The following is a 13495-nucleotide window of genomic DNA, read 5'->3' on the forward strand; positions in this document are numbered from 1 at the left end:
CCAACGTCCGGTTAATAGAGGTTGCGTGCGCGCTTAGCCCCCCCCCCCACATCCCCAACCCCAACCACAAAAACAGCAAAACTGCAGTGAGGTGGGCGCACAACTTCTGCTCACACGTTAACTCACAGGCGCGTTACGGGAGCGGTTGGAGCGAAACTCCAAAGCAAGTTGTTGAGCATCAGCTGGTGATTTAAGCCGTTTGATGAGAGTGAAGTTCCGTCATGAGATTTTTAAAAGAAACACGGAGAGCTTTCAATTAAGGATTTCCCCTCTTTGAGCCGCTGCAGACTGAGAGCGATTCTGGGAAGATGACGGTGACCTAACTTTACGTCCTAGGATCCAGTCGTTTAGTTTCTTTTTCGGTGAATTAACACAAATGAAAAGTGTGTAAACTCGGAGGCTCTGAGCTGAAGCCCACCGGACGCAGGGAGCGTGAACCCCAGCGGCTCGTCGGGATGGCGCGCCTGTTGAACTGCCTGCTGCTGGGATATCTGACCTGGAATCTCCGGATATCGGATGCTCAGGGGGAGTACTGCCACGGGTGGCTGGACTCAAATGGAAATTATCACGAGGGTTTCCAGTGTCCGGAGGATTTTGACACCATGGACGCCACAGTTTGCTGCGGCTCCTGCGCGCTGCGCTACTGCTGCGCCGCAGCGGACGCACGGCTGGACCAGGGCATCTGCACCAACGACAGGGAGGTGGATAACACCGAGTTTGCAGCGCGTAGGTTCACTGATTTTAAGCTAATTTAGGTCCAAGATTGTGGCGTCGATTTCCTCGGGTCTTCGTCATGTGCGTAATTTAAGCAAGACGTCAGAAAAATCCAAATTTATTAGAGTTTAATTAGCTGAATGGAGAAAAACACACATGACTAAACTCTCAGTTTACTTTATTTAAGCCTGTAGTGTTTAAAAGGTAAACACGGAGACGCTGTGAGGAGGACTCGCCTATTTAAGTTATAGCGGATCCTCCTAGAGAGGTCAGAGGTCAGCTGAACAATTAAGACAGCACAGAGCAGCAGAGGTTCAGCGCCTTTGCTGAAGGACACGAATGCACTCTGAGAGCATTCCCAACGAACTTGATATGAATTTCAAATATGAAATGAGTATAAAATGCGTTTGTAAAACCTTTTTCCACCGCAGCTTTCTTATATGAAGTTTACATCCTTAATCCGCCTGAGGCTCCAGCTTCCACCTGCTCTTATCCAGCTCCTTCAGTTTCCATCACGCTCCAAATTATTATCAGTGCAAAGTGGAAACCTGGACACGTTTTTGATGACCCACCCGCCACTCACTCCACTAAAACCTCTTTAAACAAATTCCTGTCAAAAACTTGTGAGCAGAAATTAGTCGGAAATTTGATCAAGCGGCAGGTTTGCAGTCCAGGAATGTTTTGAAGAGTCTAACAGTCTCACACAGACAGCTCTATTATGCTGCCCAGAAATAAAGCACATTAGCTTCGACAGCTCACTAATTTCTAAACGAAAGTAATCACAACATTAGGAGATGCGAGTCCTTTCTGTGGCTTCTTTATGAGGCGTTTGAGTGCTAGACTGACCGACTGTTGGGGGAGGTTTCATCAGTTTTCTTTAAATTTCCCCAACGGATAAGCTCATAAGCCTTTAATTGAGTGGATCGTATGCTCACAATTTCCCAGTTTTCCCATTTAAAAATAAATAAACACTGATGTGGATTTCTTTGGTGAAAAGGCTTCATGAAGCGTAACCTGAGATGTTTTCAGCAGGAATGTGACTTTTGTTTGTTCGTAACCTAAAAGAAATGTCGTGATTAGAAATGTTTAGCACATTTTTTTCCCACTATTAACAGCTACACAGGTCATTCTCAGTTTATCACAAGGTGAGACTTTATTTTAAACGTATAAGAACTTTGTGATGGAGTTGCTGACTTTATTTCCTCAAACATTTTGAGGCTGGTGTGTGCACATGTCATAGTAAGTTGTATTAAACCCAAATGAGCTGATATCACTGATGAAATGATTGATAAATGGTTTAATATTACAGATCTGTGTTTCCTTCCCCACAGAGCCCATCTACGTGCCCTTCCTGATGGTGGGGAGCATCTTCATCGCCTTCATCATAGTTGGCTCACTGGTGGCCGTCTACTGCTGCACGTGTCTCAGGCCCAAGCAGCCGACCCAGCAGCCCATTCGCTTCTCTTTACGCAGCTGCCAGGGGGAAACCATCCCCATGATCCTTACCACGGCTCCCCCAAGCCTGCGAGCGCCATCGCGGCAATCCAGCACGGCCACCACCAGCTCCAGTTCAGCCGGAGGAGGAAGCTCCATGCGGAGGTTTTCTCTCGGAGGTCAGGGGCAGCAGCACGGCTGCCTGGTATCAGCCACCGTCTCATCGTCAGCCTCCACTCCCACCCAGACCCCACAGACTCTTCTTCCACCTCCCCCCTACACATCCCCACCAGCACCCATGGCAGGAGGGATCCAGCACCCGCTGCCTTCATCCCACGCCCAGTTGCAGCTCCATCAGCCCCCGATGGCCACTCACTCATCCCAGAACACCAGCTTCCTTCTCCCCCAGCAGTACTTCTTCCCTCTGCAGCCTGACGCCTTCACGGCAACCAAGGGCTTCGCTGACTTTGGACAGAGCTGACAGGGCTCTCAGCACGGGAAATAGAGGATTACACAATTTTTAGTGGGCAGGATGCGACCTGTCACAGACAGAAACACGCCAGACAAGGCTGGTGCCAGAGAAGCTATGCATGAGGCCCGGCCAATTGGCCGCAGAGCGAGTTGCTGGAGGGTAGGCACAAAGCGTGACAGAGCTGCTGTGGTCGACCAGCCCGAGGTACTTCCCCGTCTGCAGCACAGGACACATCAGCAGATCGGACACCGTTTGTAAAATGTATGCACTTTTACTTTGAACAGATCTCCATGGTTTCCATTTGTTGATGTTTCAAGATGGAAATGTTTCAGCGATCTTCCTGGAAAACAGATGTTGGCGTCACCAGATTCTGCTAAGCATTAACAGAGGTATAATAGACTTGGGAAACCAGAGAATTCCTTTTTCTGACAATCGGAAGGACTTGTGAATGAGAGACGTTTTATTTTGGAGGAAATGTTGTTATATAAAAGATTTACAGCTCTTCTGATTGATTGATTAAACTTCAGCAAATAAATGTTGTCTCATAGTAACTTGTGTGCTGTTTGATGTGAAGCTCATTAAGCAACAGTTTTGTCCAGAAAGACGGCGCTTCATCATCATCATCATCACTGAGACAAAAAGGAAACCGGAGAGGTCAGGCCAGCACATCATCTCCCTACCTGTCGCTCATTCTCGCGCCAGACTTCACAGCAGGAATGCGGCGCTGAGATCAGCCATTGTCAGTGCTCAATGAGCATGGCGTGGTCACAGTGTTAAAAACAACTCAGCCCAGAAACAGAGGTTTAGGTTGCACCAGCAGGTATGATGAAGCCTCCACAAAGACTGCTCTGTTAGCCGCCTACCTGACTGTGAAACACACTTGGCAACCGGTTTGTCACGAAACCCGAAAGCTGTTCGGCTGCAGGATGTTTGCTGCTGCGTTCAGGTATCCGTTTTTTATCACAGAACACAGCTCTCATAAATAACGTCTGTCGGAGCGTTGCCTCCATCCTGTCGTCTGAACTCGCTGCTGTCAGTTCAAACCTCTGTATCACCTTCTGCTTATGAAAGGAAAACAGAAGTCGCGAACATGTTTTCCTGATATTTCCTAAACCTTTTGGATACATCGAATCCTCTGTTTCTGCCAGGCTCAGAAAAGTTTCCAACTTCTTTTCCAAGTTATCCTTGAAGGTAGGAACCCAATACTCCACACAGTGAATGTTTTTATTTAAAACAATCGTGTGGATTTTAGAACAATTCAAGTTTTGTATCTGTTCTCAGGGCCTGGACTTTTGTTTTAAACCACCAGACTTCTGTAGATTGCTTTGCTATATTTTTAACAGACACACCACAAATACAGTTAAATTACACATATTGCCATTAAACGTGTCCAAGCATCTACAAGTCATCCCCGGCTCTGTATGATGTTGTGAGAGTTGATTTTCTTAATCCTTTAACTGTACAATACGTTTATAAGCAATAAATCACAATTAACAGTAATATATTCAAAGTATTTTAATTAATTTAAAATAATGAGGGTTTAATAAACACTCCATCTTCAAAAGATTTGAATTTCTTGGCATTTATTTCACGCTTCAGGCTTTAAAGGGTTAATATTGGCATCTCCAGTCGGCAGCATCCCGACCCACCTGCTGCTCGAAGAAGAAAACTGGCTTTCAGTAGTGTAAACTGAGGGGTTACCCTCCAGTATAAGGTAAATAAAGATCATTTTAAACAATGAAACATGTAAAGTAGAGTCTAGTAGAGTCCAAGAATAGAAATACGGGGCCTTAGGACTTCAAGACTCTCAGGTAATTAAATCCTGATGTCGATGCAGCTGCTCAAAAAGCTTCTTCTGGATGTAATAAAATCACACTTGCTGCCACCAGTAACCACAGCTGTCACCTCATCAACAACAAAAGCTTTCACTCTCCAACTTGAAAAAGTAATTATAGTTCAGATGTAGCCGGTGTTTATTTCATTACCTAATCTCCCCACACTAATGTTTTATTTATTTGTTTTCAGTCTGTAAAATATCTGCAAACAGCAAAGCAACCAGTCATAGAAATGAAGGCCGGCGTCTTAAAACGCTTCCAATGATCATCGTGCAAAACCCAACGATATCGTGTTACAGTTTACAATAATAAACCCACATTTAGAAGCTGTAACCAGAGAATTGTTCGTGTTTATGTATAAAGAAAAGTTCTGTCAATCAACTAATGAAGTTTTTGGACTTGATTATAACAATAAGAATCTGAAAAGCCAAACAGGGCTTAGCCTGAGTGGGATCAGACGAGGAGTTCGAGTAAACCCGCAATCATAACAAATGAGAAGTCTATTGATATAATCTGTTTGTCGTGCTCGCGGGCCGATGGCCGTCCCTCCTTTTCCTGTTTGGATTTTCTCTCCGTTTGTCGCCACACACGCTGATTACAAATGTGCAAATAACACAAAAGCAATAACAGACGTTCACATTGTTCGTCAGTGATTGTAAAGTTTATTTCAGTAGTCCTTCGTGGCAGTAAAGACAACACTTATAAGTTTGCAGTCCCAACATGCAGAACAATCATCGAACAGAAAGACAGAAAGGAAAAGAAAAGTTAAAAGGTGCGCCTTTTTTTGTTTCCGCTTTAGTAAAGTGATCAACACTTGAGGGAGAGTTAAAGTAGTACGGTTAACACTCGGAGAACAGTTTGTTTTCCATTCATGCAGCCCACGACCTTCACAGACAACGACGTGTTTGATGTTTTCTGGGAAAAAGAAAAAGAGAAGAAAGCAAAAGTCCGAACCTTCCACAACGACGACGACGTTCTGCTGACAAGATGACAGCCGATCAAGTTTTCACGCCAAAGACCAGCAGAGAAAATAATCAGAAACACAAACGAGCTTTCCTGTAAAGCAGGAGGAACACGGCGTGGAAAGAAAGGTCACAAACGTGTACACTCAAAAGAAATCGTACCGAAACCAGAAAAGACCAGATATCCACACTGGAAAGGTACATCGAGTGCGTTGTGCAAACATCTCCTGTCGAAGCAGCGGTGCGTCACAAACTCACAGTCGAGGTCGAGCGTTCGACCGCCAACGCGCCGGCAGCCTCGCGTTCCCATACAGGCCATGCATCGGCACACGTTAGTACACCACAGCTATACCTGGAGTCGTGCAGACGGACAACTTGAGCAAGCGTCACTACACACACGCGCACAAATATACAACAAAAGAAACACACCAGGAGGCCTGAGGTGCAGGAAACCTCCAGCCTTTCATAGAGGACACAGACATGCAGTGCATACACAGAAATGATCCACAGTAGAGGTACACACACACACACACACACACACACACACTCATACGGCACATGCACATGCAAGCAAAAACACACGTATACACACACTCGCACCATCAGAAATCTGATCTCCCATAGGGAGAAGAAAGCAATCACACAGACATTAGTCAATTATAAATAAATCAAGCTGTAACAATATTAATATTAATAATAACAAGACATTAAGAAAGCTCCGTTTCCTCGTCTAATCGACCCCGCCAGTTCATCAGAGGAAGAAAAAACAAACGTTACAGACGATTCATTACAAAGCCGCTCGATGCAAAATTCATACGTCTCCAATATAAAAATACAAATCCACAAAATAAGTATAGAGACAGAGCAGTTCTGATACTGTCGTGGAGTTTCCTGGCTAATCTCTCTCTCTCTCCCGTAAGCTAATGGCACTTATATTAGAGGGTAAAATCTCCATCTGAAGGGAATCACTGCTGCCACCGTAAGCTTCAACCCACCAGAGAGCCTCCTCTTCACCTCTGCAGGAACACATCTGTAGTTTCACATTGTAGGAGTGCAACACTGTGGTGGGAGACAGTAAGTGTGTGTGTGGAGCACTGGTCTACGCGATCGTCTTCTTCTAAGAGGGACCGTTTGATGTAGGCACCGTTGTGATCGTTGAAACGGGAGCGGATGCGTGGAATGCAATTTTAAGTCGAGAGCAATACGTCTGCTGCGAAAACGGTGGACACAGGACTACGGCAGGTTGCAGGAGGCAACGTCTTCAGAAAAACATAAAGAAATGGTCAAAACGAGGCACAGTATCTACATATGTATAAAACGCATTCGAAAAGAAAGCGACGGAAAGAAAAGGCGTAATAAAATGTAAGGCTTCACACAACAGGTGCTTCCTCGAGTGCAAACACAAAAGGAACATGTTACAAACATCTGCTCTGATGTGTCGCGCTGGACACACACAGGAGTTTCATTACATTTGGTTCGACGGTTTTCTCAAATTCACGAGTACTTGGACGATTGTATACACGACTGCTCTTTGGCAATCTTTCACGAGTTCGAAGCGTCTGAAACCAGTCGCTGCCCAGTGTTTGATTTCGATTTACTAAAATGGTTTTTAGCTTTTAGGACGTTTGGCTCGGTGCTAAAAGCCGTCGTTTCTCAAATCAACAGAAGGAGACAAACGAGAACAGTGAAGAACGTCAGACGGCTAAGAAAGCACAGTGCTCATATCATGTCTGCGCGACACACAACTACAGCTGATAGTGAACGTGACTCCTTTTGTTCCTTGTTTTTTTCTTTTAAATCCCTTTTTTCCAAAGACTACACAATGTCCCTTTCTTCTGCCTCTTTCCAAACCCCCCCTTCCCCTCAGCGCCGGAGGCACACACCGCCGCTTCTCCCCGTCAAGCTTCAAATATCGCCACTGGAAACGGCCGCCGTGGCTCCGAGCGGGCCGGCCGTGAACGAGAAGGCCGACGCCTCACCACGTGTTGGTCCTCTGCTTGGTGGTGTCGTACGCTCGGATGACCTCAGACTGAGACACCACTCCGTTCTCATCTTGAGAGAAGGCGTAGCCGTCTGTGAACATAACGAATATAATTATATATTATATAATACAAACAAAGGCTGCACAGATCAAATACACATAAAAACACATATGAGACATGAATCAACAGAATAAACAAAATCTAAAGTCTTAACATTTGGGAAATATGCTCATGGTTGCTTTCTTGCTGAAAATCAGTGCAGGTCTCACATCTGCACTGTTAGCTTGGCTAAAGTGATGTTAGATCCTGATGAAGATGCTGCTTTTATCAATCTGATAACAAAACAAATGAAAGAAAATCAACTCTCCTGCGCCATGGAAACTGGCTACATAAGCACACCTAGAAACTACTTGGTGTAACCTGACAGACAGTTCCCTGACTGGTTGGCAAGTGGTTGCTAGAAGGTATTGGCAGTTGCTAAGGGAAACGGTTGGCAAAGAGATATACAGTCTAAAATTGTGTTTGCTCTGATTGCTAACAGTTTGTCCCCAGTGTTGCCAACTTAGCGACTTTGTCGCTATATTTAGCGAGTTTTCAGACCCCCTTTTAGACTTGTTTTCTAAAAAAAAAGTCGCTAAAAAAAGACGTGAGAGACATTACAAAAAACAATAATTGCTAAAAGAAATTTAATTTGTAGTTCTAAATAAACTCTAAATGCATTTAGGACGTTTTTTGCTCACTTTACGTCTCGTCCATGATGTTATTTCTCTCTCCAGCAGCTTAGGTTACAATTACATTAGCATGACCAATTATGCAAATTAGGTGATGACGTCATTTAGCGACTTCTAGCGACTTTTAGGACAGCCAATAGCGATTTTCCTTACTGAGGAGTTGGCAACACAGTTTGTCCGAGGTCCTGTCAGTTTGTATGGAGACCCTGACTTCTCTGCAGTCACGTGCAAACTACTCGATCAGCTTCCAGCTGGTAATGAAAGTTGAAAAATGCAGGTAAAGGTGACCACTGCCATCTGTTTGAACCTGTGTTTGCCACAGGGTTGGACCATTGGTCTCTGTGAGGCCCAACGACATCTGACCTGTCTGCCAGGCAAGCTTTGGATCCTGTTTGCAGTCGTTATGAGTTCAGAAGCTTCTGGCCGTAGCCAGCTCCAATTTGAGCTTCTCTCACATTAGAGTCACTGTGGTAAATATCTGTTTAGATTTCTGTAAGGCACGATAAACAGTTTCTAAGTTGTTTCCTACGTTGTGACCAGGAACCTCTGGAAACCTGCAGGGCTGAAAATGAAGTCAGCTGCTGTTCTGAACTCAAAGCGAATCATTCCTCTTTAAACGGCCCAAATTTACAGCCTGTTAACAGCAAAGTATTCACAGAGCTCCACTTGTTCCACATTTTGTCACATTACAGCCTTACTCCAAAAAAGGATCATTTTCACCTGAGAATTCATCACACAATCAAAACGATGCAGTGAAATAAAGTTTCAATTCTTGAAAAGTTTTTAAGCTAAAAGGTAAAAACGTAACATGTATATAAGCATCCACAGCCTCAAAGATTACATCAGCTGTATCTTGTTTCCACTGATCATCTCAGATGTTTCTACGACGTGACTGAAGACCACCTGTGGTAAATTCAGTTGATTGAACATGATTTGGAAATGCACACGTCTGTCTATAATGTATACAATCACAGTGGATCGTCCATGTCAGAGCACAAAGCTACAAAGTCCAAGGACTTGTTTGTACATCCTACGACAGGATTGCATTGAGGCTGGGACACTTCCTAGAGCTGGCCCCTCGGCCAATGTGAACGAGCAGAAGGCTTCAGCCAGACCAATGTGGTTGCTCCGAAAGAGCTCCAGCATTGCTGTGTGGAGAGAAAAACCAGAACTCCACCAACCAGAACCAAACGGCATCTGATGGACTCTCAGACCTTTAGAAGCAAATTCTCTGGTCTGATGAAACGATGATTGAACTCTGTGGCCTGAATGCCAAGCGCCATGTCCGGAGGAAACCTGGCACCGCTCATCACCGAGCCAGTACCGTCCTTACAGGGAAGCATGGCGGTGGCAGCATCATGCTGTGAGGATGCTTTTTGGCAACAGGAACTGGGAGACCAGTCAGGATTGAGGGGAAGACCAATACAGCAATGTACAGAGACTTCCTTGACCTGCTCCAGAGCACTGTGGACCTGGGACTGGGATGATCTTTCAACCAGACAAAGACCCTGAGCACAAAGCCAAGACTACCATGTGGCTTTGGGACCCTCTGTGAATGTCTGAGCATCTCTGGATCTCAAAGAAGTGAAGAGAGCTTAACAAGTTCTGCAAAAAAGAACGAACCCATTTTGCTAGAAGGTTGAACCATGTCAACCTGTGGAAGAAGTGAAGCGCTGTGAATACTTTGAAGATGCACGATATATTTTCCACTCTGACAACTGTGCTGGAGGTGAATCACGCATCTGAAGTTACAGTGAAGTGAGGGTGAAGCACTCTGCTCGGTCTCCTCACCACTAATTGTCCCTAAACTCAAACTTGACCGTGTTTAACGCAATTCTGACAATTTGCCTTTTCAAAAACCAACATAATGACCAAAACGAAGGCCTCAGTCGGGACTAGTGGGCGGCGTCACGGTGGTCACGTCCACTGTGCAGCAGAAATAGTTTACAGATGAATTAAACGCACAATGCCTTGATGGTTGTCAACAACAGGCACCGAGTGAAGAGACAGATATGAGAGCTGCAACAATCTTCAAGTAAAGGTTAAAAAAAGCACATTTCCCACAACGTCAGACTTAAAATGAATCACGTGACAAAAAGGAAACAGGATGAGAATTTACATCTGCCCCAAAAGTGTTATCCTCTGCGTAAAAGCAGCACTGTGCTAAACTCTCCTACAGGATCTCCTCTGACCTCTGACCCCTGACTCACCTTCAGGTGTCAAATGACCCGCTCAGTACCCGGAGGCCAGCGGGAAAGTTCAAAGGAACCCGCTGTGACGAGTGCATAGTGGGGTGGGGGGGGAATAAGCGCAACATTTCATCATTTCATCGTTATCTCGTTCTACTGAGCTAACTCACACACGAAGGCACACGAGGGACAGGAAGTGCACAACGAGAAGGAAGAAGAGCGGTGTCTACCGGGAAGCTACGGAGGGCTGGAGATGTAAACAGGGTGAGGTTTGACTAATGGATTTAAAAAGGTATCACACAACAACGGTCTCATCCCCACCTATGAGACAAACAAAAAACAAACTGATCAGACAAAAGACAGAAAAGAACAAAACACAAACGCACACAGAGTCACTGCAAATCTGCACACCAGACCTTCATTATCAGCTGTTTCTGCCTCTTATCCGGCTTTCCCTTAAAATTTCTAAATTGTTAAAAAATCTTGAGCACCACGTAAACGGTCGGTGAGACGGTGTAATGAATTTTCATTACCGACTGATATTTGGATGATTCAGGTGTTTGACTTCAGTCTTGAAGCACACGGGTTCAAGGTCAGCTGAGTTTACTTATGTTAATGTTGACTTACTGTTCATGTCCAGCATAAAACAAAGACACTGAACTGAAGCCATAAATCTGTGAACTAACAGCTCAGTTTAAATGGAAACTTCACTAATAGCTTTTCAGATGAGTGAAAAAAGAAGTTTAATATAATGCGCAGTTCAACTCAAATGGAAAACAAGTTTAATTCAAGACTTTGGGAACTTTGGGGCCATTTGCAGGCACGACTACTGATCTGCACCTGGTTACACTACATGTGAAAAGAAGTGGAAAGAGTGTTGCTGTGTCCCAAAGGATGAAAGAGAAGACGCTCTGTAGCATGTGTCAGAGGAGGAATTATGAACTGTGATCTGTCCAAGCTGACAAGAGAACATATCTGGGAGGAAATAAATCTAAGCTAGCTCGAGTGAGGATGAGAAAGAACGAAGAAAAGAAGGTTTGAGGGTAACTTACGGAGCAGGTTCTGCTGCATGGAGTCGGACCGGTACAGACTCACGGTGCTCTTCTTGAAGACGTTCTTCAGGAGCTGGGCTCTCTCTGTCAAACTGCACACACAGAGCAATATTCAGTGTTAGCAGCCTGCTGAGCACCACAGGCACATTTAATGAGCCATGCATCAAGGCTGTCCAAGCCCCTCCAGAGTGCAGGGACCTGCCAACTGCTATACCTGCTGGTGCAAACACCGTGTAGGGAAACATCGCTGTGCAGACGCAGAAAGAGGAACAAAGCGATGTTGTGAGAGGAATATCTGAAGCAGCAGCGTGGCCAAAAGGCCTTCCTGTAAAGCTAACAACTGTTTGCAACAACAGATGTCTGCGTGTGCACGCACGTGGCTGCCTGCAAGCATTACTGCAAAAATTCATTTATATATTTGAGCGGTTATCACTATACGTTTGCTTCTGTACGCATCCGGATGTGTGTGTGTGTGTGTGTGTGTGTGTGTGTGTGTGTGTGTGTGTGTGCAGCCTGCTGGGTCTGGGAGAGCGTCCAGGCAGGAGGATCACTTTCAGTCAGCCACAGATCTCACACTGATCTGCTCTGTGCTGCTGGCTGCAGAGCGGACCTGCTTCAGCTGATACCAACTGTAATGTGTGGCTTTAATATAGCAGGACCGTTGTTTGGAAATGAGACGTTCAGTATTTGGGTGGGGGGAGGAAAAAAACCCCAAAAAACGAGACAATCTCTCGTATGACACGATTACTGACATTACAGTCAAACTCCCGCAATTTAGCAGCAATTTGAAGATTTCTCCCCTGCACACAGGAAAACTGCTGGCAGCAGAACCGCGGGGATTAACAACATTTGGAGGGATTCGGGAGGACAGAGATGACTCTTCCTCCCAGATAATCTTCACAATTCTGGGGAATGATTCACATTTTGTGAAAGGAACAATAATAGCCGAGGCATTAACTACGTAGTCTCGTAGCGTTGGGAGACATGACGCCCCGAGACAACATGAATTCGTCATTTCGCCTTTCTGCTAATCTGAGCCATGTGAGTAACTTTACATCAATAAAGAGTGCGTTAACCCCGGATCTGATTTCATAGGAGTTGCATCGATGTTACAAAGACGTTTATTTATGATAGATGAGCTAAAACAAAGGCTGTTATCTGGTTATTTTATCCGCTAATAAAGAAAGACTAATCGCTTATATCAAAACAAACTTTGATGACAGAATATTTCACATATTCCTGCTTGCAATGTTTAATGGCTGGAATGCAAAATTTGCTGCCAATTTTCTTTCTCGACATAAATAACAGAAGGTTGTGTTGCACAAAAGCAACAATGCAAAGATGCAAATGTTGCTGATCCAAAGGGCAAAAAGTATTTTACCTTCTTGAACGCTCTGTGCTCAACAAAACAAACAAAGTCACTTTAGGACAGAAGTTTTGCTTTTTGGCACTTGGAGGTGTTGTTGTTTTCACGTCATGTGGTATTGATTGGAGAAGCAACTGACTTTGGCCGGTGCCAGGCACTCGTTTTACTTGGTTTTAGGCACTTCTGTATCATCACTTGCCAAAATCTGACATTGCCAGTGAGAATTACAAGCTGACAATTACGAGTGTCATTATTTAGATCATTTGATAAATGTTCTCGGATGTCTAATGACTCCAAGATTACAGGTACAAAGAAAGATATAAAAACAAATCAAAAACAAGTGCTGCTGAGCACTTTATTCATCTCGAGCAAAGACTGTAAATCTTCCTACGTGTGTGGGTACATGCACAGAATGATAACGCACAATTTATTCGCTTCACAAACAAACAAACACTTTTATAGAGAAAAATAATTTAAACTATAATATTACAGATTTTCTCACTGCTTAATGTTGTTGTAGGGACAGAAATCTTCATCTACTTTTTATTAAACATAGATTTGATCTCCTTTCAGACAAAATCGTGCTGCAAAGGCGAGAGTGGAGGAGCGGTAATGTGGTGTAACCGTACCTCTTTCCATGCACCACTGCTCCAGGGTCTTTAGATAGCGCCTCCAGCTCCTGCACCTCGTCCACCAGGGTCTTAAAGCATGCCTTCTTCACACTGTGAATGAAGCAAAGGGTTATAAAACCAGAATCA

At 44.6% G+C, this 13495-nt stretch overlaps 2 protein-coding genes across 5 annotated transcripts in view; one reads left to right on the forward strand and one right to left on the reverse strand.

Moving 5' to 3' along the window:
- Window positions 1–99: 99 nt before the first annotated feature.
- Window positions 100–4095, forward strand: shisa3 (shisa family member 3). Its single transcript, XM_006803235.3, has 2 exons — window positions 100–726; window positions 2046–4095. Exons 1-2 carry the CDS (start codon window positions 456–458, stop codon window positions 2627–2629), a joined length of 855 nt encoding a protein of 284 aa, XP_006803298.2. The 5' UTR covers window positions 100–455; the 3' UTR covers window positions 2630–4095.
- A 999-nt stretch (window positions 4096–5094) lies between these two features.
- The window catches only part of atp8a1 (ATPase phospholipid transporting 8A1), a 109728-nt gene continuing 101327 nt past the window's right edge, over window positions 5095–13495 (reverse strand). For all 4 annotated transcript variants that reach the window (XM_087851791.1, XM_087851789.1, XM_087851792.1 and 1 more), the window contains 3 exons: window positions 13367–13459; window positions 11372–11463; window positions 5095–7490 (listed from right to left, as the gene is read on the reverse strand). In XM_087851791.1, the coding sequence (XP_087707917.1) occupies window positions 7393–7490; window positions 11372–11463; window positions 13367–13459 (283 nt within the window). In that variant the 3' untranslated portion in view covers window positions 5095–7392. The remainder of the gene's footprint in view (window positions 7491–11371; window positions 11464–13366; window positions 13460–13495) is intronic.

Source organism: Neolamprologus brichardi, chromosome 2 (assembly GCF_056152115.1).
Source record: "Neolamprologus brichardi isolate AB-2024 chromosome 2, ASM5615211v1, whole genome shotgun sequence".
Lineage (NCBI taxonomy): Eukaryota > Metazoa > Chordata > Actinopteri > Cichliformes > Cichlidae > Neolamprologus > Neolamprologus brichardi.

Coding starts and splice junctions, on each gene's coding strand:
- shisa3 (XM_006803235.3), top strand. CDS start 456: ATGGCGCGCCTGTTGAACTGCCTGCTGCTGGGATATCTGACCTGGAAT. Junction 727..2,045: donor TAACACCGAGTTTGCAGCGC/GTAGGTTCACTG, acceptor CCTTCCCCACAG/AGCCCATCTACGTGCCCTTC.